The 27,037-nt window shown below is 37.2% G+C and overlaps 1 protein-coding gene across 2 annotated transcripts in view; it reads left to right on the top strand.

Annotated features, from left to right (window-relative positions):
* The window catches only part of ANKIB1 (ankyrin repeat and IBR domain containing 1), a 144,366-nt gene that overhangs the window by 41,172 nt on the left and 76,157 nt on the right, over nt 1-27,037 (top strand). For both annotated transcript variants that reach the window (XM_027847951.1, XM_027847950.1), the window contains exons 3-4: nt 13,444-13,744; nt 26,560-26,742. In XM_027847951.1, the coding sequence (XP_027703752.1) occupies nt 13,444-13,744; nt 26,560-26,742 (484 nt within the window). The remainder of the gene's footprint in view (nt 1-13,443; nt 13,745-26,559; nt 26,743-27,037) is intronic.

Genomic DNA, 27,037 nt, shown 5'->3' with positions numbered 1-27,037 from the left:
TGGTGCTCCATTATAATAGCATTATTCTCCTGGTGATGTTATGTTACTGTTCAAGAGTTTGGGATCATCTAAAGTGTATTTGAGATTTTCCAAATTGCAACCTAACCTCTGCTTATTTCTGGGCCCATCTGTAGCATGTGTCCAATTTATTAATTTATTGATAGACTAATCTAATGGGGTATTCATTCGTCTTCATGTCATGGTAAAACTTGAAATCTTTGTTTTTCTTCTCTAGAATGTAAAGTATGTTGTACAAGCATTCAAAATCAGTAACTACATTAGGATCTTTTACTCCATAAATTAGTTGTGTGACCATAACTTTAGAAAATCAACTGTGAAATCCTGTGCCTTCTATCATGCTTTCAGTGTTCCTGATTCACATGTAAAACATTTTTGTAAATGTATTTTTGAGATGAGAAAGCAAGCTTGAGTTCATAATTGTGGACCTCTTGAGTTACCCCTCCTCTAATATAATGCTCGATGGGTTATCTTTTCCATCCTTTTGTTATTTTCTCTTCTTTGGAATGGTAGAACAGTAGGCCCTTATGGGCAGGACCCATTTCATTTTTCTTTGTACCCAGTACCTAGTATGGTACCTAGCACAGAGTAGGTGTTTAATAAATGTTTGGTGAATTGAATGACCTTGAAAATTGATGTCTGTGTTTTAAATGCCATATTACATCCGTTGTGAATTTCTTTTCTGCATAGACCTGGCCACTCTTTTGGACTACCACTTTTTGACACAGTTTATCTGGTATGTAAGTGGTAAATTACAAATGTTGTATTATTGCTAATGAGAGTAGATCACTATTTAAAAAACACAACAATGCCTTAATGCAAGGCAAAGTGATTTAAATGTCCATTGACTGATATTTCTTGTTACAATGTGTCGGAACCTCCATTCTCTTGGTAACCCAATCCAGAAAATTTTGTAATCTCTTCTATGGTAATTCTCTTTTACTCTTTATATTCAAGCTGTTGCTGAGTCCATTCAATTCCATTTTAAATTTTTTTCTTAGATACATCTTGTCCTCTCTCTTCCCATTACTACCAGTATAGTTCTATTCTTATCCAAGACTGGATTCCTTTAGCAGCTTCCTAAATCGCTGCTCAATTTTCACTGTCTTCTTTCTATACATAATATATGCCAGACTTACCTAACTTTTATTCAGTCACCTTCATGATGAAGTACTTATTGCCTGTAACACTAAGTCTCCTCCTGGTCTGGCCCAATTTATTCTTTCAAGCTTTATGGGTTTTCCCTCATCAACTCTCCATTCCAAGCAGGCATCTTCTCGCTATCTTCCACCAAAGCACAGTAATGTCAGCCTCTCTTCCTTTGCTTATGTTAACACTACATTCTGAAATGTTTTCTCTCCTCTTTGGCTGCTTATCTTGTAAGACCCAGCTTAATTTCACCTTTTCAATGATACCTTCTGTAGCCACTGTCCCTCTCAGTCACTTCCTTTCATCTTCTGTTGTACTTACTGCACTTATGGCACTTCATTATATTTTGGTTTTCATCTTTCACTGATTCTTGCATGAAAATTCTATCTTTAACCTTAACCAGATTATAAATTCTTATCATTCAAGAATAGTGTCTTCTGTTCCACTTGTAACTCTCCTAACTCTCAGCATAGATCAGATAAAAGCTTATTACGTTATTAGTGATTACTATTATTTACCTTAAAAATAAAACTTTGATACATTGCTTTTTGAAGATAGGGACTGTTTCTTTTTGTTTTTTTGTCTCCAGCACCTAGTAGTCAATAATAATTCATTAAGTTTACTGTATTCCAAACACTAAGCTAAGCACTGGGGATACAAAGAAAGCTAAAAAAGAGTCCCTGCCCTTGAGAAGCTCACAGTCTAAAAGAGAGGAAAACGTGGGGAATTAGCTTGGTACACTGAAGACATCCACTGAGTAAGGTAAAGGTAGTCTGTACAGAGAGAAATGCATTAATTAGCAGCAGATTTGGGGTAGGAGGATCAAGTACTGTAAAGAGAACTGAAAGACAGGGAGGAGTCAGGTTATAAAAAAATTTCAAAGGCCAAACAGGACTTTACATTTGATCCTGGGGAATGATGACAAGCCATAGGAGCAGTTGTTGTCAGATTTGCACTTGAGAAAAATCTTCTATGGCAACTTAGTGGAAAGTGGATTGGAATGGGAGAGACCTGAGGTGGGGAGGCTAGTAAGAAGGCTGTAATAATTAGAATTTGCATAATGCTTTCATTTTTGCAGAGCGCCTTACTGCATATGTTATCTCATTAATGTTTATGTGATTTGATACTAGGATGGCGGTTTTGTGAGTGGAGAAGAAGGGACAAATTTAAGAATTTGAAGTTAGAAGATTTGTTACCTGGTTGGATAACGTAGGGTAATATATGGGTTTCAAGCCTATGTGTTAGGTTGCTTGGGTGGGAGGATGGTAGTGCCCTTGGCAGTAATGGAAAGCTTGGGAGAAGGGAAGATTTGAGAGGAAAAACAAAGAGTTTGTTTTATACCTATTGGATTTGAGATGCCCAGGACATATCCAGTTTGAGCTGACAGACAGCTGATGATGGAGGCCTGGAATTCAGGAGAGTTTTATGGCTCAAGATTGAGATCTGAGAAGCATCTGTGTAGAGGTGACAGTTGAGGCAAGGAGAGTTGATTGAGATCCCTAAGTGACATAACCTAGAGGGAAAAGAGAAGGAAGCCTAGGACAGTGTTAGAGAGAAGTCTGTTAAGGAAGGCATGAGATCAGACTGTTGTAGGTCCTCCCTTAAGCCTGTCTTCAAGGTCGGCTAGGGATTTTATGTCCCGTTAGATCCTAGGAAGCCCATCTCACAGCAGGCAGAAGAATAGGAAACCAGTTAAGAGGTAAGGAATGACTGTGGGGCCCAAGATGGAAGAAGTCTTATGCCCAGCAGGTAGCTTGGTGCTGGCAATGGTCCTTGGACTCCAGGGGAAGCTAATAGACAACTTAGTTGAGCCCACCCTGGCACATAGAAAGTAGGTGCTTAATAAATGTTTATTAATTTATTTTTTCTTAAGTTTCACTTTTCATTGTTAAGCATATTTGTCTACATGATGAAACTATAGATACAACTGCCCTCTCCCCCCCCCCAAAGTCCAGATTTTGCAAATAATGATAATAAACTGGGCTTTGAATGATGGCTAATTTATGGATTCTCTCTTACCTATAATTGATTGCTAGAATTCTAGGGTTAGAAGACTTGAGCACATTACTTCGATTATAACCAGCTACATGGTAAAGTGTGTGGTTTTAGCTGAATACTATATAGGAACATATACATTTGTTTGTTCCTCATTAAAATGAATAGTTCAATCAAAAAGCATTTTGGAGGGGGCTTGAAAGCAGGCATTTATTGGTTATTAATATTGGTTTAAAATCCCGTTTCTTTTATTTTTTTTCATTAATTTATGTAAGTCTTTCCAGGTTTTTCTGAAGTCTGCCTGCTCATCATTTCTTTTTTTTTTTTCCCCTAGGTAATTAATCATTTTATTAATAATGTTGGAATTTTATTTTTTTATTTTTCATTAATTTATTTTGCTTTATCAACAATCACTTCTATAAACTTTTGAGTTTTAAATTTTTTAAATTTAAATTTAAATTTTCCTCCCCACCTCCCTGCCCAAGATGGCATGCAATCTGTTAAAGGCTATACATATACATTCCTATTAAACATGTTTTCACATTAGTCGTGTGGTAAGGAAGAATTAGAACCAATAGGAGGAACTACCAGAAAGAGGAAACAAAACACAACAGAAGAAAAAAAATAGCCAATAGTATGCTTCGATCTGCATTCCAACTCCGTAGTTCTTTCTTTGGATGTAGATAGCATTTTTCATCATGAGACCTTTGGAGATATCTAAGATCCTTGTATTGCTGAAAAGGGTTAAGTCTATCAATATTAGTCATTGCACAACATGGCTATTACTATGTACAACATTCTTCTGGTTCTGCTCACTTCACTCAGCATCAGACCATACAAGTCTTTCCATGTTTTTTTGAAGTCTGCCAGCTCATCGTTTCTTATAGTACAATAGTATTCCATTACATTCATATACCACAACTTGTTCAGCCATTCCCCAATTGATGGGCATCCCCTCAATTTCCAGTTCTTGGCCACCACAAAAAGAGCTGCTATAAATATTTTTGTACATGTAGGTCCTTTTCCCATTTTTATGATCTCTTTGGGATACAGCCCTAGAAGTGCTGTTATTGCTGGATCAAAGTGTATGCATAATTTTGGTATTTAATTGAGGATTTTTAATTTGTTCTTCTAGTTTTTTTAGTTGCACATCCAATTCGTTGATCTCCTCTTTATCTATTTTCTTCATGTAAGCATTTAGAGATATAAAACTTCCCCTAAGAACTGCTTTCACTGTATCCCATAAGTTTTGGTGTGTTGTCTCATTGTCATTCTCTTGAATGAAGTTATTGACTGTTTCTATGATTTGTTGTTTGACCCATTCATTCTTTAGGATTAGATTATTTAGTTTCCAATTATTTTTTTAATCTATCTTTCCATGGTCCTTTATTACATGTAATTTTTATTGCATCATGATCTGAAAAGGATGCATTTAATATTTCTGCCTTTCTGCATTGGATTGTGAGGTTTTTATGCCCTAGATTGTGTGTATGTACCATGTACCAGCGAGAAAAATGTATATTCCTTTCTCTCCCCATTCAGTTTTCTTCAGAGGTCTACCATATCTAACTTTTCTAAAATTCTATTCACTTCCTTAACTTTCTTGTTTATTTTGTAGTTAAATTTATCTAGTTTAGAGAGGGGGAGGTTGAGATCACCCACTAATATAGTTTTGTTCTCTTTTTCTTCCTGTAACTCTCTGAACTTCATATATATTTAGTTACGATAGTACTTTATTGTCTATGGTGCCTTTTAGCACGATGTAGTTTCCTTCCTTATCTCTTTTGATAGGATCTTTTTTGCTTTTGCTTTGTCTGAGATCAGGATTGCTATTCCTGCTTTTTTTTACTTCAGCTGAAGCATAATATATTCTACTCTAGTCTTTTACCTTTACCTTGTGTGTGTAACTTTAATTTACCCTTTCTGCCTCCTTCTTTCCTTTTCTCCCAGTATAATCCCTTAGTTAGATCAGATTAATCCACTTACTTATATCCATTTAACCCACTTAATTATATTTTTTTTTATCATTACATCAAAGTCAACTTATACCCACCCCCTCTGTGTATACCCCTTTAAAATGGTGTAATAACAATACTGTTCTCAGGAGTTACAAGTGTCATTTTCCCTTGTAGGGATGTAAACAGTTTGCCCTCATTAATGATATGTTGATTTTTTTCTGTCCTGTTTACCTTTTTATATCTCTTTTGAGTCTTGTATTTGAAGATCAAATTCTCTGTTGAGCTCTGGTCTTTGATTTGGAAGTCCCCTACTTCATTGAATTAGCATCTCCTCCCCTGAAAGATTATGCTCATTTTCATTGGGTAGTTGATCCTTGATTGTAATCCAAGCTCCTTTGCCTTAAGGAATATCATGTTCCATGCCCTACTGTCTTTTAATGTAGAAGCTGCAAGGTCCTGTGTAATCCTGACTGTGGTTCCATGATATTTAAATTGTTTTTTTCTGCCTGCTTGCAGTATTTCTCTTCTACCTGATGATTTTGGAATTTGGCTACTACATTCCTGGGTGGTTTCAGTTTGGGATTTTTTTCAGGAGATGATCGGTGGATTCTTTCTATGGATATTTTACCCTCTGGTTCTAGGACCCCAGGGCAGTTTTCCTTGATGATTTCCTGAAAGATGCTGTCCAGGCTCTTTTTTTCATCGTGGTTTTCAGGTAGACCAATAATTTTTAAATTGTGTCTCCTGGATCTATTTTCTTTTTTTTTTTTTTTTGGTGAGGCAATTGGGGTTAAGTGACTTGCCTAGGGTCACACAGCTAGTGAGTATTATGTGTCTGAGGCCGGATTTGAACTCAGGTCCTCCTGACTCCTGGGCGGGTGCTGTATCCATTGCGCCACCTAGCTGCCCCCCCCATTTTATTTTTTAAGGAGTTCTCCTCAGTGAGTTTTTGTGTCTCCTTTTCCATTTGGCCAATTCTGCCTCTTTTTTTTTCTTTTTTTCTTTTTCTTTTCTTTCTTTCTATCTTTTTTTTTTTTTTTTTTGCTAATTTTGCTTTTTAAGGAGTTTTCTTCAGTGTACTTTTTTTCCAATTGTCAGTTTGTATTTTTTAGGGACTTGATTTCTACAGTTAATTTTTGTTCTTACTTTTCCAAGCTATTGAGTCTCTCTTGCATACCTCTCATTTCTTTTCCCGATTTTTCTTCTACCTCTCTTACTTGACCTTTAAAATCCTTCTTGAGCTCTTCCAAGAAAGGTTTTTGGGCTTCAGACCAGTTCATATTCCCTTTTGAGGTTTCAGATGTGGGTTTGTCGACAGTGTTGTCCTCTCCAGAATTTCTGCTTTGATCTTCACTGTCCCCATAATAAGAATCTGTTTTACATCTCTTTTTGTTCATGGTGTTTGCTTATTTCCTGGCCTTTAAAAAAATTGAGCACTCTTGCTGGGGAGCAGGGAGCACTGACCACTGACAAGCTTCTCGTACTGGGAACCTGGGGCCTGGTCACTGGCTTTGTGTGCTGGGGTCTCAAATGCTAGCAGCTGGAAGCTGTAGAGTTCTGGCAGCTTACCTGGTTTTAGGCTGGAATCAGCAACACTGGAGCTGTAGGGGTAGGGGTAGGGGTGAGTAGTCTGGCCCCTGGAGGTTGCCTGCCCACCTGGGCCTTTCACTTTCTTTGGCTTCTTGCAGGTGGATGTTTTGCTGCTGCAGGATGTTTCTTTGCCTGGGGCTTTTCCTCTTTGAGTTGTGCTTCCCAGAGTTTTGCTGAGGCACTTGGGAGACTTGGCTGCCAGAGAACGCCATGGCTTGTGGTGGTTTTCTGAGCTGGTTTCCACTGGCTCCCCTGCCCTTACTGAGACACTCGGGGGTCCTGGTGTTGGTGCTTGCCTGTTCCACCACCTGAGGTTCAGGATCTACCCCTGCTATGCTGAGGTGGGGTTTTCCGCTAGCTTGCTGGGACATCTCCTGTTCTGTACTGTTCCCCCTCCTTCAGGGCAAGAGGGGCCTTTCCTGTTGATTCCTCAAGCTTCCTAGGGTACAGGACTGCTGCACCCCATCTTTCTGCTGGTTCAGCTGTTCAGGGTTTTTCCTGGGGCGATATTTTCTGGGCTCTCAGAGGTTAATAGGGAACGGTGAGAGCAACTTACTTCTTATTCTGCCATCTTGGCTCCTGGAAGCAGAACTCCAAAAGGCATTTCTTAAACACCTACTTTGTGCCAGGCATTGGGGGTATGGAGGCAAAAATGAAACAATTCTTGTTCTCTTACAGCTTACCTTGTGTAACACCATCCCTCCTCTTTACATCTGACTATACCTTCACCTATACCTCATGACTCACTGATCCTAAAGAGGGAGTCATCATACTCCTCGCCCTGTTTCCATCCTTCCTTGCCAATTTCACATTCTTCCTTTACTACCCTCATTCAACAACCCGTTTCAATTTTCATCCCGTATCAAAATGTTCCTTGGGAATCTAGGAATTCTTGTTGGGGCAGGTAGGTGGCACAGTAGATAGAGCACCAGACCTGGAATAGTTCGAATCTAGTCTCAGACATTTGCTTAGTTGTCTGACCCTGGGCAAGTCACTTAACCCTATTGGCCTCAATTTTCCTCATTTGTCAAATGAGTTGGAGAAGGAGATGGAAACCACTCCATTATCTTTGCCAAGAAAACCCCAAATTGGGTCATGAAGAGTCAGATGTAACTTAAAAACAAAATAAAACTGAACTGAGGGATTCTGTAGTGAAAGTGAGAAGGGAGTGCATTGCAGACATTGGTGGTGGGGGTAAGAAGGGGGTAGTCACAGGTATTTAGTGCCTACTATAGGCTAGCCACTGTGCTAAGTGTACTACAGATGAAAAAGCATGGAAAGCGTAGATGAAATATTGTGTGTTATTATGAGATGGGTGAATATGTATATGGGAATAAAATGTAATAAATTTGGAAGAGTAGGTTGGAGCCCATATGTGAAGTATTTTACATGGTAAAGAAGATCTTATTTGTTCTCAAGAGTTAATAAATCACTAAATAAAATAACCCATAAATTCACATTTTTTAGCATTTAAAAATATCACATGAGATTTTATTATTGAGAGTGTTATCCAGTGCATACCTTTTCCTTCTTGAAGAATGCATCATTCTTTCCCTGATGTATTGTTATTTTCTAACTGAGTTTTTGACAGTTTCTAGAGACAGGATGTTGTTCAACCTCCTACAGTTACCAGTTCCATCTATCCACGTTGTTAGGAAATATCCCCTTATAATTAATCTAAACCTTAACTTGATACAGTCTAGGGGCAGGGGAAACATTGCTGAATTTAGAGTTTGAAAACCTGGATTTGAATCCCTGTCTCTTACCACCTGAGTTTCTTTGGGCAAGATACTTGATCTTGCCATCACCTATAAGCATTCCATCTCCATGTTCCTGAACCTGAAAAATTCTTATTTGATCTTATTTGATCCTAACCCTCTCTGGACCTTACCTTCCTCTAAAATAAGCATGCACAACAAAAGGCCCACCAAAAGATTTGGGGCGAAAAATGTAGAGGATGTAGAAGAAAGTAAAGATGTAACCAGTGCTATGTCCATACCTAGCTTAACCTGCCTTCCACTAGTCACTATTGTGCCCTTCTTGTAACCTGGTTGGGTTGTCACTCCCTATTCTCTCCTGTTTGTGTCTGTGGCCCAAAGAAGTTAAGCCCATTTTAATTTTATTTTCATTTAATTTTAATTTCATTTAGAGATGAAAATCTTTAAAATTTTGTTTTGAAAAAATCCTTTTCATGGCATTTGAAGCCTGTTTATTTTTCTTTGCTCAGTGATGCTTACCATTTCCGTATTCAAACCCTTAATAATCTGGACTTGAAGACAGCTCATTTGCATCGTAATTGCCTCTTCTTCAGACTAAACAACTCTTATTTCCCTTATTCTAGTGTTATTTACCCCCTTAGCATTTCTTATTGTTACTTTATATGGATTTAGACTTAGTACATAATGAATTATAAACCCCATCATTTTAAATTAATAGTTGCTGTTGAAACAAATAATCTCGGTTACTAACTTTAGGATGTTCTGTTTAGTGCTGCATAAAATATAGATATGTGTCTTTGACATTAAATATATAATTGCCTAAAGTCTTAATTAAGATTTATGTTGATGACTGAAGGTTTTTTAACATATATACCAACATGGTTAGATTGAGTACAACTTGGAAACTTCTCCAGAATTTTATTCCGTGCTTTATTTTCTTCCTTTCCCACATGAGAATTTTAACAGCTACTTTTTCCTTAATCATACATTCACGTACTTTATAGTATTTAACCTGGCCTGATTTCTGAACCGGCTGGTAGTCATGCTGATTTTACCATTCTGTTGCATGTGACTCGTTGCCCCAAAGCTTCTCAGGTCTGTGTATGATATCAGTATGAATTGACTGACTCTGTTTAATATAAATTTGATTACTGACATCTGAGTAGTGTGGAGGATAAGACTAGACTTGACCCTTCGTGATTTGTCATCTGCTAAAGTAGACACATAAAGCCGTTAGACCCCTTATTTTTCTCTTAACTGGTAGTGGGGCAACAGCAACAATGGTTCCATCTCTTCAGACATAGTAGACAGTCCGCAGTTGTTTCTGCTAGAAGGTGAATCCCCCTGCAACCGTATTGATTAGTAGGATTAAATACTAACCATCACCCCCGTACACACAATATTTTATGAGTATTTTCTTTCAGTGAAGGTGGAGTTGACATTAAAGTAATTAGTCCATCTGATAGTTTATTGGCTTATAAATTTATAACTGGAAAGGGCCTTAAAAATTACCTGGCTCCAACTTTTTCATTTTACAGATGAGGAAATTTAGCAAGCTAAAACAAGTAGAAAAAAACTGTAAAATCATTCTCATTGAGGAATGGTAGATGGCCATCAGAAACTAAGTCATTGTTTGGAAACTGTTGTTTCTTAATTGTGTTTTATGGCAAAAGTTCTTCAGATAATTGAATCATAGATTTAGAGACGAATGAATACTCAGAAGTAGTCTAGTCCATTTCCTATTTTACAGATCCTTCTTGTATTTGACAACTTTCTGAATTATTGGAAAATCCTGTCTATTTTGAAATAGTACATTTGTTGTTTTGTTGATTGTCTTAGACTTAAGTAAGCGAAAGAGAAAATGTTAATAATACAGATTGAACTTAAAGGTGTTCTATTTATGGTTTTCCCTGCCTCCTCTTCTCCAATCTTGGTTCCTTGTTAAATATTTACCATCATACCTTTGACCTCAACCCAGTCCTCATGTCTCACAAATTTCCACTGTGCCTGCTGGAATGCTGTTCCGTTAACAAGCTTTCTTTCCCACTGCTTCCTTCTTCTGTCACTGTCTGAAATCAGGCCCTCTCCTGATGTCCCTGCTTTTATTGCTAGCCTTTTTAGTAGAGGCTGCATTTTTTTTTTTTTAACAGGCTGCATTTTCACAACTCTTTTTCCCACCCCTCACACCCTCCATTCATTGGTCATGGTGGGACAGTTGGAATATTCCTTGCTCCTTATTGCCAGTTCCAGGCTTTCCTTCTATCACCATCACTCACTATCTTGAGGTTCATAATAGGCAAATTTGTCACCTCCAGAACCTGGTGTGTATTATCTATCAGCTTCCCAGGATAATCTCCTTTCGTTAATTAGTTCAGTGCCTGGTTTACATTTTTTTTTAATAGTTCTTTTCTTGATCCCAACTTTTGCATTCATTATCAAGGGAATCCAATATACGTATTGAAAATCTCTCAAATACCCTAACTTTTCGTTTCTCAGTCTGTTCAGTTTCCATGACCCACTTCTCCAGCTTACCTCAGTTATACACAGATATTTGTGTCTTGATCTTGCCATCACCTATAAGCATTCCATCTCCATGTTCCTGAACCTGAAAAATTCTTTTTGATCATAATCTTTCATTATTACATTTTGCCCTATCACTCTTTTCTTCATACTCACCATGACCTCTATTCTTAACATGCCTTCTTAGTTCTTTCCTAAGTTATTACTCCTATATTGTCTATTCTCTCCTTTTTTGTGCCCTTTCCCTACCCCTTGGTGAACCAGTTCAACCCTATACCTTAATAATGCAAATCAGCATTTAATGACTTAATGACTTAAAATCCTGAAGAGTTATCTAAGGCATTGGTGTTTTCAGTGCCTCACACTGAGTAACACCCAGTAGGTGTCAGATATTGGCAATGAATCCAAGTTTGCCATTGCGCTTCTTTCCTTTTTATCACACAGTTTCTATTCAATTTCACAATTTACTAACTATTCTTCAGTTTCTTTTTTTTTTTAAAGGTAATTGGGATTAAGTGACTTGCCCAGGGTCACACAGCTAGTAAGTGTCAAGTGTTTGGTTTCAGGTCGGATTTGAACTCAGGTCCTCCTGACTTCAGGGCCGGTGCTCTACCCACTGTGCCACCTAGCTGCCCCTATTCTTCACTTTATATTCATGAATTTCTTCAAGCTAGAAGCATTGTTCAGATATAAATAGGACTATGCTTTTTTTTCATAGTCTAATCACAAGTTTAAACTTAACTTTGTCATGCCAGTGCAAGGTCAGCTGAGCTTCTGACAAGACCTAAAGCTTCCAGGATTGCCCTAGTTGCTAGCATTTCTTATTTTAAGTAGATACTTAGAAAATCTATTGTCTATTACTGGTATTAGAAAATAACATCAAAAGTTTAGCTTCCTGAGCTAAATAAACTTTTCCTGATTATTAAGAAGTACCTATGGTATAGTGTCTCCTTCAGTTAGGCAGCTAGTTGGCATAATGGGCAAGAGCTGGACCTGGAGTCAGGAAGACCCAAGTTCAAATTCTGTCTCAGATACTTACTAGCTGTGTGACATGGCACAAGTCATTTAACATCTGTTGCCTGTTTCTTCATCTGTAAAGTGAAGATAATAATAGTCCTCAGACTTGCTTAGAGGATTACATGAGATGAAAATTGCAAAGCACTTAGTACAGTGCCTGGCACATGTAAGTGGTGCATAAATGTTAGCTGTGATGATGATGATGACAAGTTATCCTCCTTCAGTCAATCCAAGGGTTTTGGTGTTCAACTATTTATTTGTGCTAAGTATCACTGAGTTGATCTTTAGACACATGGGGCCTGATAACCTGTAATTTCTCTAATACTCTATTGATGAGTCTTGATGTAGGGATAGTAATTAGCTTTAAATTCACCTTTATTTACAAAATCTGCCATCCTTTGATTTCTCTTATAGAAGAATATTTTTATATTTTTCTGTCTCACTTTAGATGACAAAGTTCACTTCAATGTGTGATCTTTCGGGGTAATGTTTGGACTGAAAGGATGATAAAATATTTTGCAGAAAGCTATTTTATTGACTGTTGAAGGGTTTTTTTTTTAAATTGTAGAAGAATTATCTTAGAGGTATAAATATTATATAGAGATCTGCAGAAGAGAAAATGGGCCTATCTTTCAGTTGCCAAATAATGCCTGAAATACTTTGTCCAAATCTGGTGAATCATTTAGATACATTTGCTCCAATGAGCAACAAATTCCCAAATAGGAACACACTTTTTCTTTTAGAAGTTATCGGAGTCCATGTTTCATTAATAACTTCTACTGGACTCATTGTTTGGTTTATTTTGTTTGCCTTGCTAATAGCTCACTTTTCCAAATATATTGACTTTAAATGGCTCTCTTATAAGTTATTCTCTGGGGCATTAATGATCACGTTTCAAGAAACAGTATTAGCTACAAGTTCAGATAATCACATGCAGTATAAATGTCTACCGTGTTGTGCCAAAGCCTGTCTAATGACCCTAACTTACAAAGTATTTTCAAAGGTAAGAATACAGTCTCAGCTTCATGTAGTAGTGTCTTTCCTCAGCCTAACAACATTTTCATCACTCCTTTGGCAAATGTTTATCAAAGAGAAACACAACTGACGCCAAAAAAGGAAAAAAAAAAGGAAAGAAAATACTGCCAGCCAAATCTGTTAATATGTTTCGAGATCTTTATGTGATTGAAATTTTAATCAGAAAAATGCCTATGATGTTTTTCATCATTCTTTATTGTCTCAGTAATTATTGAACTGTTATATGTAGTAAAACTTTGTTATTGCATGAATTTTTGTAATATTTTCCATGCTAAATAGTTTGTCTACTAACCAGTAATCAATCATATGCTTTGAAATGGATATCTGATTTGAGGCCTGAGAACATTATCCCTTTGAATATAATATGTATATTACACAAGAAGAAAACAATAACAGGCTAAATGCTTACTTGCTCTTGTGCTTTTCCCCCTTTGTCATTGTAGGACCTTTCTTTTTGTTAGAGATGGTAATCCAAATAAGCGGAATGTGCACAATGAAACATCTATGCACCTGTTGTGTATGGGGCCTCAGATTATGATCTCGGAGGGAGCCCTTCATCCTCGCTTGGCACGTCCCTCTGAAGATGATTTCAGAAGAGCAGATTGTCTTCGGATGATCTTAAAATGGAAAGGAGCAAAGCTTGACCAAGGCGAATATGAAAGAGCAGCCATTGATGCTGTTGATAACAAAAAAAACACACCTTTGCACTATGCTGCTGCCTCAGGGATGAAAACCTGTGTAGAGGTAAAACTTTAGATGCTTGTGCGTCGGTTCTCTGTGGCCAGATGTGTGGCAAGTTCATGTCCATCAATTGCCAGCATGTTAAAGAGTTTTACTTGTCCTGAGATTAATGGAAAGAACTTTGATTTTGGAATCAGAAGACCTCAATCCTGCCTCTGATACTTACTAGCTTGCTCATTTCTTTAGGAAAATGACTTTCTCCCCACCCCCAGGGCATAGTACCAGATACAGCCACAGTGTACAGGACTTGGAGAGGGAAGGAATTGGAAACAAAACATACTGTCACGTCATCTTTCTTCCTGTGTATTAACATACTGGGAGAAAAAGACATGCTTATATTAGGCAAACTTCCCTGGAAACCTTAACAGCGAAGCCATATTTTTGTCAAACTCTGGAGACTTATCTGGGTATAAATCTTTCTGTATAAACAACTAAAACCAGAAAAGGATAATATAGTTGTGGCTTAAGTATGCACTGGCAGAAGTCACTGCTTTATTGTAAATTCAGCATTCCACACCTACCCGGATAACAGTAGTATCATAGAGGTCCTTTCCCAGGTATGATTCTGATAGAATTTGGCTGCTACTAGTTCCTCTGCCTTCTCCAGCCATAGTGTGGACACATATTTGCTATGGGCAAAAATCTCTTTGTAAATCTTAAAATATTAGAGTGCTGGGGTGACAAAGAGGAAATGAAAAACACCTGACCCAAGGAGCTTGCCTTCTGCTGCAGAATACAACATTTATGAAGATTAATAAATGCAAGGTAATTTGAAGAGGGAGAGAGCACTCACCAGGAGATTAAACAACATCATCAAGCTTTTATTAAGCACTCACTCTGTGCCAGGCATGGTGGTAAGTGCTGAGGATACAAAGAAAGCAAAAATTGTCCCTTCCTCCGGTAGGGCGCATTCTATCAGGAGACAATGTGCACAAAATTGTGTACATGCAAGATATTTTCAGGGTAAATTGGAGGTAAGATTAGTAAAGGCTTCCCCTGAATAAGGCACCTGAGTTGTGCCTTAAAGGAAGTGTAGGAATTGAAGAGGGGCTAAATGACCATGGAGTGCATTTCAGCAACTCCGAAGTGTTCAAGAATAATCTTGCAAGAAGGTCTCATCTTGTTTGGTGGGTAGGAGATAAAACCTAGGCAAAAGGATTTATAGGAAAAGTGACAAAAGGAAAAAAAATGTTTGCAAAAGTAACGTTCTGGAAGCAAGAGATGGAGTGCTCAGTTCTGAGAACAATAAGTTGTCCGGTTTAGATGGATTCAAAAAAGGGGAGAGTAACACAGACTGTATAGAGAATCAAAGAGCTTAAGTGCCAAGCTTAGAAGGTTTTGTCTTCTATGTGAGAGATGGTGCTTGAGCAGGGAGTGGTATAGTCTGGTCTGTAATTGAGGACAAGTAACACTGAGTTAAAAGGTGGATCAGTTAGGCTTGCACAGACTAGAAGTGTGATAAGACCCTCAACAAAGGTCGTAACCTTATGGGCTGTAGGCCATAGGGGTAGTGGAGGTAGGACAAACAAAACCTGACAGCTGATTAGATGTAGGGGATAGGGCAAGTGGAGAGTGGAGAGCGACTCTTAAGGTTTTGGCTTTGGGTGATGAAGAATGATGAGATTATAACCAACATAAGTTCTCCTAACTTCTGGCACAATCCAGAGAGAATAGGGGAAAATGCGGAAGTTTGTGGCAGAGATGCAGCTTTAATTGAACTTAAAACACAGTGATATCTCTACCTGAGTCTTTTAGAAAATGCTCTTCCTTCAGCCATCCTAGAGATTGTCACATAGCCAAGTGTTTAAGTAAGATTCTTCCCCAGGGACATAAACACATACTTAGAGCTACCCAGGTAATCAGATTCCCTAAAGTTACCCTGCTCTGCCACAAAACATCTCACCTGGGTCTCTGGTTCTCTCTCTTTGTAACACAGTCAGTTCTGCAGAATTAAGGACCAGTTTAGTAAACACTGGTCCAGAAGCCTGGGCCTAGCTCTGTTTTCATATTTTAATTGTTTTAAAAAGACTCTGAACTTAATAAACAATAAATAAAACATGTGCTCTCTTTTTATAAGCTTATTTTTTATAAGCAACCAACAGGAGAGAAAAACTGGTATCCTTACCAATTATGTTGGCAATAAGTATTACCTTTCTATACCACATATCAATTTCTATGTCTTCCTGTTTTGGTGACCAATGGTATTGGTTTATAGAATTCATTCAAATATGCTGGCTTCACATAAAGTGTGCTTCAGTTTTTGTCTGAGTTTTCCATTCTTGCAGCTTCTTGGCTTCCTTCATAATCTGTCTTGAGTACAGTCACATCCATGCCAGATAACTATAAAATTGGAGCAGCATTCTTTTCAAAAAGATTTCTGGCTTTTTCTTTGCAAGCTTCAGAATTGAGAAAGACAATTGCCTTCTTTTTTTGTGCATTGGAAGAAATGAGTTGATTTTGCAATACCTGAGCTTCTTGACATACCACTCTCCTCAGTGTTTTCTATTTTGTTGCTATGGTTTTATTATTTGTTTTAAAATGTGCTGTTTTTAAGTAGATTTTAATATCTTTTGCTTTTACGTGGTCTAGATTTACCTCTGTATGCCTACAACTACCTCTTCCCAAAGGGACCATGTCATGTAACAAATACTTGTAAAAGATTTATTCTTAAGGGCATTAATAATTTCCTATGAATTGTTTTTAATTTCATCTTATGTGATATGTAACAGCAAAGACCCAGGCCCAGTCAACATGATCTACAAATGCTTCAGTGGATGAATGAAAAGGCATTTTTAAGTGCTTACTTTGTACCCAGGCACTGTGCTACATACTGATAGTACAAATACAAAAAGGAAAAGTCTCTACCCTTAAGGCACTTATATCTTAATTAGGTAAAAACAGTGAATACAGGGTAGTGATAGCTAGAACAGATGTTTTAGTCTTGAAAGTCACAGGGATGATGAGTGGAATCGTAGGGAAATTGAGATGCCCTTTCCAGAAATGGTTGTATTGAATTGATGATTGTTCCCAGAGCAGGAGAAGGAAAGCCGGGTAAATGATAACTAATAGATAACTAGAGAAGATGAATTCAAATCATACCCATTTAAACAAACTATTCTCTAATAAAAATTACATATAACCAAGGTAAAGACAATGACTTTGGCTAGCATCATATTTTATGATAGTTTAACTAATAACATGATTCGCCATAATAAGATAGTTGAAAAAGCCTAGAAAACATCTCATCCACCAAAAACTTGATCCCTGCAAGGAACAGAATCACCACCAAGGACAGCTCTTCTTTAGCAGATAAGCTTATTTGCAAAACATTATGGAAGAGGATAATGGAAAATTAAAAACAGTTTTGCTTCATAAGAGAAAAATAAGCAGTTGAAGAGAAAATTGGCTTGAAGAGATTCTGGCATAATACTAAATACTAAACCAAAATCATCCCGAAAAGCTGTATTAGTGCAAAGAGGACAATTTGTGAACTGAAACACAAATTGATTTCTTTTCATTGGTGATGATAGTGACATTATTATAGCTATGTTACAAAGTGATAAAGATATTAATGTATTTAAGAAGGTGAAGTTGACCATATAGACAGAAGAAATCTGTGTTACACATGCTCCAGGATCAGTTTTCAACTTATCTGAAAGAGCAGAAGATTTCAAATAACCAAGAGTTCACAGATGTGCATAGTGATGTATTCTTTTTCTAATTATTTTTTTTAGTGATGTGTTTTTAAGATAATCTAAAACAGAAGATTCCAAAAGAATAAAAAAGATCACAATTCTTTTATATATGACTATGAAGAACATAGCAGTTACCATTGTGTATGCCTGCTTTTTGTTTCTGTAACATTTTATGAGAATAATATACTTAGAAGCCAACGTATTGATTTAGTTTGCTTTGTTATGTTTATTTGGCATAAAGAGAATTTCTATTTTGGGTAGAGTGGAGAAAGCAGGTTTATTTAGTGAACAGCAAAGTTAATAGTCTTTAAGTTATTTCACAACTCTTTTCTTGCCTATATAAAAAAGTTCAGTAGTTTTTCCCCCCTTTTGTAACATTTCCAGCAAATCCTTCTGCGTAGACTTTGTTCCTCACTCACCAAACCTAGATAATGGGAGCTTCTTCCAAAATCATTCTTAGATAATTGAGACTTCCCCAAAAGGCTAATCAAGAGTTCAAAAAGACTCCCTATGAACTCAGCCACCAGATCCCTGACTAAGTCAGCATTTCCTAGACCTTTCAGATAGATCAAAAAGTGAGATTTTGTTGATAAGCTACTTTAGAAGACAACCTCAAGTGCAGTCCAGCTTCAAATCACACCTATGGCTGAAGAGCCACTGCCATGTGCCTTTTGCAAACTTAGGAATCTCACCTTCAATCTATTTTCATAAGTAAGTTAGATGTTGAACTCTGCTTCCACTTCTTAGTTTTGTGGTAGCACCACTTAACCATATAACGAGCTGTTTTTAGAACATTGCAGGTAATGTTGGCAAATGAGCAAAGAGACTGATCACCTCTGTAGCCTCTGACATAACAGAAAGGATTCAACCTTTAGAAAGGGGTTGGATTAAATGACCTCTATAATTTCTTCCATCTCTAAGATTCTTGAATTAGAAAAAAAAATAAATTTAAGATCACTTATTCCCCTCCTCCACTAATATACACCAAATAACCCAGAGGGCAACATTGTGTTTAAATATAGTGCAGCATATTATCATCAATGACTTATGCCTAAGAGTTAGCATTAAAAACAACATAGAAGACATATATGACAGGAAAAGTAGGTAGGCTGGACCTCTAGCAATGATAGAAGACTGATTAACAAACTAATAGTCCTAACTATCTCTACTTATTAAGTATTTCTCTGGGAGAAAAACATACAAAAAAATGCCCAGAATGAAACAGCAATGGAGGGTTGTAGTCTGTACTGTGATAGGAACAGCCACATGGAATGAGATCATAGATCATGAAAGGACTCGTGCTAGATAAGACTGTATTTTTTTTTTTTATATTTTCAGTATGCCTTGTAAGTGAGTAATGAAACTTTCCTCGATGAAACTCAATGTGGTGTGTAGTGGGTCCATTCTAAAATAATTAGTCTTACATGATGATATACCCTATCGACTAGGCACAAAAGCACTTAGTACCTCTCTTTCCCCACTCCCTCTTGTATGGTTTTCTGCTTTGTCTGCAGGTATATCATGTCACAAGAGGAAGTTACATGAGAAGCAGATTTAAGAGACTGCTTTTCAGTGCTATTATCTTCAAAAAACGTCTTTGGCTATATGTAAATTGCTTTTGGTAGGGCCTTATAAATTAATTACCTTAGCTAGCTTTAAACTAATTGTTGATCACAGAGATCATTTCAGCCTACCTTATGAACAAATTGGCCTTATGTAGCACTTCATAAATTATAGTATGTACTTTTCCTCAGAATTCTTGAAATTTTCTGCGCTTAGCAGTAAATATAATATGATGTTACAGCTTGTTAAACTAAGTGTTTGCAAAGAAAGCATGTGTGTTCATACATATGTGTGTGTGTTTGTGTGTATGCAAACATTGGTTTTCAAATTCCTTGTGACCACCTAAAGCATGATTGAATAAAATGAATAGAATGAAATATAACCTGTTATATAACATTCACAGAATCTTTGGGATGGAAGAAATCATGAGATATTTCACACATATTCAGGCAGTGCCAAAGTCTTTTACTGAAAAAAAGATGGGTAAGGCTCAGGACCTGTCAGATCTGTCATGACTGGTCATATCGTTTGTTGGCTTTCATTTAGTCAACTTTCCTCGTTGTTGCTCCGTTTTGTTGGTCTTTCGCTATGGAAATGTTTAGTCACTGAATGTGAATGTGAAGGTTTGAAGCTTCAGTGAAGATTTTCTCATTAAAATAAAATGCCTTTTAGAAATATCAACATTTTATTTATTTTGATTTAAAAGGAAAGCAGGAGATACTAAAACTGGGTACCAGTCCTTGCTCTATCACTGTCTCTTTTAACGTTAGTCGAGTAGTTGAATATCCCTAAATCTCAGTTTCCTCATCTTCAAAATGAGCATGTTGAATTAAGTACTCTACAGATCTGTCTTCCAGTGCCAAAACTGTATGATCTTATGATGTCTTAATGGTATCATATAATAAAATACTTCACACTTTAAGCACTTTGATTTGAACACAATCCTTTTTGTTGATTAAAGACAGAAAAGAACTTCTGTCCCAGCATGACATTCAGTGCTTGGAAAAGATTTTTTAACCTGTGCATATGTATATATAGTTAGTGAATCTTAAAGGATGATCTTGATTGACTCAGGAATGATCTGAGGGGTTCAAATGTTTAATTTTCAAAATGTTATGTAATTTTTATTGATAACTTTCTGCTTTTTATATTATATTCACTTCAAAGTATCTCCCTTTCTTAGCAAGCTATCCTTTGTAACAAAGATATTTTTTAAATAGAAAATAAAGTAATTTAGCAAAACTAACCAGTGCATCAGCCATAGTTGACAATTTTATGCTATGATTATTGATAATATAAATGGGAATTTTACAGAGATTTTGAACAGTTGATAGACTGCTGAATTTAGAGTTAGAAATGCCTGGATTTTAATCTTGCTTCTCATAGTCCATAGCCAGATGAAAGATGTTCGTGGGTAAACCATTTAGGCTCTCTCAGCCTATTTTCTTACAGGTAAAACAGAGCTAATGATGCTCATCCTTTCTCACAGGGATGTTGTAAGGCTGAAATGAGATAACAGAGGTAAAACACTTTGTAAACCTTAAAGTTCTATCCAGATCTCCATTCCTTGTAATTCTAATTTATTTTGGACCATGCAGATTAAATCCTTAGATATCTTCTTCCAGTGCATGAGTTCTAGGTATATATGTTATATGTAATTATTTTAGAATGTACCTACCATGCATCACACTGAGTTTCTTGGAAAGTTTCATTAGAATTAAAGTGTCAATCAAGTTGGACATTAAACGTCTGTGGACCAAAGGAGGAAGGTCTGAGCAGTTTGTACAGTGGTCTCTTCATTTGTCCATTGTTTTTTTTTTTTTTGCCAGATTGAGGTCAAGTTAGGAACTCAGACAAGGAGCTGGCCAGGCTGGGGACAGGGGGATGAATTGTGATGTAAGAGATAGACTAGTCAGTATTGACTATGTTGTCATCCCCACATAATCTAAAATCCCCCTTTTCCTAGGTGGTGACTTCAAACTTGTTTCTGCTTTTTGCTCTGCTTATTTAATTTCACCTAACATAGCAAGCACTAAAGAGTCTCTCTCTCTCTCTCTAACACACACACACATTCTCTCTCTCTCTCTCTCACACACGCACACACTCTCACACACACTCACACAAACACACACTCTCTCTCACACACACACACACTCACACACAAGAAATTAAATTGACTCCATCTTAGTGAGGAAGTAACTGATGTAGGAATCACTTGAAGATCAGATCATCATCATGTAAGGCAGTGGTCATAATCAGTACTGAGGAGGAAGGAGCAAGATGTGATGAACTTACTACAGATAACCTCACCGACTCTCACCGTACCTAATCAGACTGGCTATTTACTGATGATGAAAAATGGAAACTAGATCAGGAAGTAGACATGGACTCTGATAAATCACTGCCTAGTGTTGTAACCTCAGCAGAGGGTTTAGAAAGCTCTTTAGCCTGCAAATACCTGATCCTCTTTTTCAAGCAGAAAAAGCAGCCAATGTTAACAAAGGTTTAGAATACAATTTTCAAGGTGTTACAGAGGACAGTGGTGGACAGAGGAGCTTTAACTCAATTACCTCACAAAACAGTGAAAAATGTCCAAACAAGTCCAAAGGAAGCTTATGAAATCCAACCATGTATTTTAAGAATCTTTTGGGGTAAAACTGGCAGGCAGGCAATAAATTGACCAAAAAAAATGTAACATTTGCCAGCACTTCTATAACATTCTGTTTTCACAATTGATTACAAAACCATAATGTTTGTGCTTTATAACACCTTAGTACCCGTGTGCTCTAAGGGAATGAAAATTGGATTAAAGAAGACACAGCCAGGGAAAGCAGTTGAACCAGAATCAAATATGTAGCTGGAAAACCATGCCAAAGGCAGCATAATTTGGAAAGCAAGAGAGGAATTGATTGTTCAAGATATCTGAATTAAAGAAATGATACTGACAGATCTCTGGCAACAAACAATACTAAAAAAGCATGATTAAGTTTGTAACTACAACCCACAGGTCTCTTCTATCATCCCTGTAAAATTCTTGATGAGAATGATATACACATCCAGACCACTTGGTTACAGTCTTCTACTTGCCTGAAAGACAGACAGAGAAAATCCAATATCCTAATGTTTCTGTTGTTTATTTTTTAAAAATTTTGACTTACCAAATCAAAGAGAGCCTTAAAAGCTGTCCTCTAGCAAGTTGTTTCAAATGTGTTTAAGGAAAACAGGGATGAATATGTCAGACCATGGGTGTTTACCACTGTCATAAATAATGTCATTCAAACACTTGTAGAAGATGAGGTCTTCTAGATGCTCACATTTGCCAATAGCATCATACTGATTCCAGCAAGCCCCAGCATACTACAGACCTCCTTAATGAAATTTCTGACTGACTCAACAGTTTACATTGCAAAAATCAGTTGGATGAAAAGTTTCTATTGTCTAGGCTATTATTTGCAATTGAATAGGAAGCCCGTAAGTACATGTGTCCTGCTTATGAATAGTGAGCTGAACCTTGAATAAAATACCAAAAAAAAAGTAGATTTCATATGGGAAGTTACAAATTACCTTCAAGGATCCCAAGCACATCCCTGTCAGTAAATCCTAACTTTTTAACACCTGTATTCTTTTGCAAATTATGCAATGCCAGAATATCTGAAGAATTAAAATTGTAGGTGACCAGAGATCATTGGAAAGATGATAGTTGTGGTAAGGTTTTAGCATATTACTAATGATAACTTGGGGAAGATTGGGGGGGCGGTGCCAGGGAGGGGGTTGCCGGGTATGGTGTAATTTTAAAAGGTTTACACCCAAAAAATATGTAGTCATTAAAGGACTTGGGTCAGTTATATAATGAAAACAAAGGATTGCACACAGATAACTTGAATGCTTCCTTGGTATTCACAGAATATTAAAATACTTAAAGAAAAACTAATCATGCAGCATGTAGATTTTCTGTGGAGGTTGTAGAAAAGAATTATATTTGTTCAGAAGGTATAGTTGTGTTGTGGTTTGTACTGTTTGAAGGAGTGCCTACATTGTTGCTGTAATTATCTGTTGAAATACAAGGTGTCTCAAAAGTCTTAGTGCAGTTTTAAGCTAGTAAAGCTTTATATTGGGGAATGTCTAAGCTTTGGTACATGAATAACTATATTACTGTTGTGTAACAAACTGAAGAATTCAGTAGCATGGGAAGGCGTGAAGTGATGCAGCATGAAGTAATCAGACTCAGGAAAACTATACTTGACTGCAACAATATAAATGGAATGGATAAATTAAAAACTGAAACTAGGTAGTCATAATGATGACATTTGCTTTAGGAAGTTGTTAAAATTGGATCTTCCCTCTTTGCAGAGATAGAAAGCTATGGATATGGAATGATCCATTTACTCTACAATACTATGAATGTATTGGTTGGTTTTGTATAGTTACTTTTTTCCTTTTAATTTGTTATTACAAAAGGTGGTTCGTGTGCAGATGACATAAGAACAACGAACATTAATAAAAGTAAGATAAAAAGGAAAAAGAAAATGGATTAATAAAAAGTGTGGTGAAATTGCTCAGTACATGAAGGACCACATTTCACCTTTTTTTAAAATTTGTCTTTTTGTATTTTTAAAGCCTGGGTCTCCGTGTCTCTCCCAGGCTGGCAGTGCAGGGGATGTTTCTAGCCCTGGTGTCACTCAGAGCAGCGCCAGAAACTTTGACCTGCTTTCTTTTCAGCCTGAATCAGTTCATCCCTTCTTAGGCAACCTGGCTGCCCATGTTCCCTGGAGCTTTCCATTTATATTAATGCTGCACTTAGTATGGATAGCCAATTAGCTTAGCCCAGTATAGCTCAGAGCACCCCTGAGCGTGAGATCCACTAGCCTCAACCTTCTCAATAACTTCTTAATGGAGTTAGAGTCATAAGCCACCACAGCCAGCAAGAAAAAAATTTTATCTTTTTTTTTTTCTTAAATGTACTCAGTTTGAGAAAGAGGTAAGATAGGAAGGAGAAAAATACTGGAGTAAATATATTGTTTTTATTCCATTCTCTTTCCTTCCTTTTGACAGCATGTGATACTCATTTTCTTCTCTAAAACCAGATGCTTATTACTTTTTCATTTTGTTCTTTAAGCTTCAAAATCTCCAATTTAATAAAATTTATCCAGTATTATTGATGAAATAAAAGTAAAGCAGACATAGGGCTGTGGGCTATAAATTTGTTCTCAACTTGTGATCTAATTTTATTGGGAATTTAAGACAAACATTTCTGTTAAGCACCTACTATGTATAAATTACTGTGTTCAGTGATATGGCGTATACAAATATTAATGTTACATGTATCCCTAGGATGGTATCCTAGGATCCCAAGTAACTGTAATAGGAAGTAATAATGTAAACCTTTATAATCTAAAATATTAAATTTTGTGTCCTAAATCCTGTAAAGTGGACAGCCATGTACTACTCTGAACCTGTTGTACACATTGATCAGATAATTATCTGCCATATGCCAGGCACTGTTAGAGTCTATGCACAGGGGGCAAGAGGAGATAATCCCTGCGGTGCCTGTGTGACAGCAGGGCTTGTAAACCAAGACCCAACTGATACAAAAGGGACTGGGCCTCCAGGAAGGCCAATTGAGAGCTTTCTGTGAGAGTAACTTGATATGACATTTCAAACTCTTAATAAATGCTTTCAACATTCAAGACGTAGTCTCCTCATTACTTTTAATATCAATACTATAATGAGTTACCAAAATAACACCAGCCCTGCCAAGGAGTCTCCCTCAAACAGGTCCCTGCTATAGGTATTAAGAGTACTGAGAAGAGAAACCTAGGAATTTTCTGCTGATCATTCTGTAAAGAAGCAGTAAACAAGTTGATCAAAACAAATTTCCAAATACTTAAGGAAAAAATCCAGTGAGTACTGTAGCTTTACTGGACTGGTATGCAGCTGAATTCTTACAGTCTTCTGGAAGCTGTTGTTAACATTTGACAGATCTCTTCAAACATTGTGCTTTACCCATTTGTTAGTGCAGTGAATGCTATGCTTGTAGAAGATCCTTATTAGAGCATCTCTAAATAGTCCGCTCAGGGAAATTTAGGCCTCTCCAGTTCCCACTCCTTCCCCATACCTTGGCCAGATTGAGGATTTTAATGTTAACTGGCATCTGCAGATCATATGTGATGGATCGCAAACAAGTTTATCTACCCAGTGTACTTGTGGAGTACGAGAAGTGATTAACCCTTAAGGAGAGGAGGCCAGTTGCTAGGGCCGGATTTCATGGGTTGGGGGAAGGATTGCAGTAGCTAAAGGATATGAGAGGAAGGCCTCTGTACCGCTAAACTAGGCTAGACTGGGGTGGAAGCTCATTTTCCTCCCTCCCAAAAGCTGTTGTTAAGTCGTTTCAGTCGTGTCCCACTCTTCATGGCCCCATTTAGTATTTTCTTGGCAAAGATACTGAAGTAGTTTTGCCATTTCCTTCTCCAGCTCATTTTACAGATGAGGAAACTGAGGCAAACAAGGTTAAATGGCTTGCCCAGGATCACATAGCTACTAAGTGTCTGAGGTTGGATTTGAACTTAGGTCTTCCTGATTCCAGGCCCAGCACTCAACCCACTGCACCACCCAGTTGCCCCCAGAAGCTGTTCTTACCTAACACATTGAATAAGAAGAGTTATGGTATATGCAGGAGGCTTCCTAGCTCCTAGGATCATTCATATTTGCCCTTCCTTCTGAGCCAAACTTAAGCTTATGAGGGACCAGTGCTTCTTAACTTCATTGCTTCTCAGTGCTTAATATATGATGTCTTGCACATACTAGATGTCCAGGAAATATTTATTGAATGACTGGATAGTTTTGCTAAATGATGTGCCCTTCTTATGGGTAAACAAGAGGTATAATGGTAGTGGCTTCCACGTTTTTTTTTTTTTTTCATTTCTTATAGAGAGCTCTGAATGATGAATTTCTCTCTATTTATGGAGACCAGTTCTCTACAATTTGTAATCTCAGAGTTGCCTGTGACACACATAAGTTGTGTGATTGGCCCAGAGTCACATAGTTAGTGTGTCAGAGGTGGGACTTGAACTCCAGGTCTTTCTTTCTTCTTCTTCTTCTTCCTTCTTCCTTTTTTTTTGTTTTTGGTGAAGCAGTTGGGGTTAAGTGACTTGCCCAGAGTCACGTAGCTAAATGAGATGTTATGTGTCTGAGGGTGGATTTGAACTCAGGCTCTCCCTACTCCAGGGCCGATGCTCTATCTGCTCTGCCACCTAGCTGCCCCTGAACCCTAGGTCTTTCTGACTCTGATCACAGCTATGCTGTTACCTCTCATATCTTACACATAGTAGGTTCTTAATAAATGTTTTTAAATTAAAAATTAGGATCCTTTCTTGATAGTGTTAATTGCCTCGATGTGTGTGTGTGTTGGTGTGTTGGTGTGTATACACATACATACAGATATATAATAAACACAGAGGTGGCTTTATTAGACTTTTTTAAAGGGCTACTTGAATATCATGTATATTGTTTTTACTTTCATTTAAAAATCTATAATTAATTGGTCTTAATATTTCTTTTAAGCTTTTAGTAAAACATGGTGGAGACTTGTTCGCTGAGAATGAAAATAAAGATACTCCTTGTGATTGTGCTGAAAAGCAACACCACAAAGACCTGGCCCTCAATCTTGAATCTCAAATGGTTTTCTCAAGGGACCCAGAAGCTGAAGACATAGAAGCTGAATATGCTGCTTTGGACAAAAGAGAGGTAATCTCTAAATAAACCATCATGCAAAGAGTGATCATTTGTTTCCTTTTTATCAAGATGTTTATTCTCATCTTATTGCTATAGCTAGCATTTCTAGAACTGTAACAGATAATGATCATGTCATTGGACATTCTTCTTCATCTTGCTTTTTAAACATTTAAAAAATTTTTTTTGTTACATTTTAAGTTTCAAACTGTCTCCTCCCCTTTCTCCCCATTGCATACTACAAAGGCCACCGTTTGACACAGGTGTGTGTGTGTGTGTGTGTGTGTGTGTGTGTGTGTGTGTGTGTGTG

The sequence above is a fragment of the Vombatus ursinus genome, unplaced genomic scaffold (genome assembly GCF_900497805.2).
Source record: "Vombatus ursinus unplaced genomic scaffold, bare-nosed wombat genome assembly UNPS02005459.1, whole genome shotgun sequence".
In the NCBI taxonomy this organism is placed as follows: Eukaryota; Metazoa; Chordata; class Mammalia; order Diprotodontia; family Vombatidae; genus Vombatus; species Vombatus ursinus.
The sequence above is the reverse complement of the archived record's forward strand: the minus strand, read 5'-3'. Positions and strand labels throughout refer to the sequence as shown.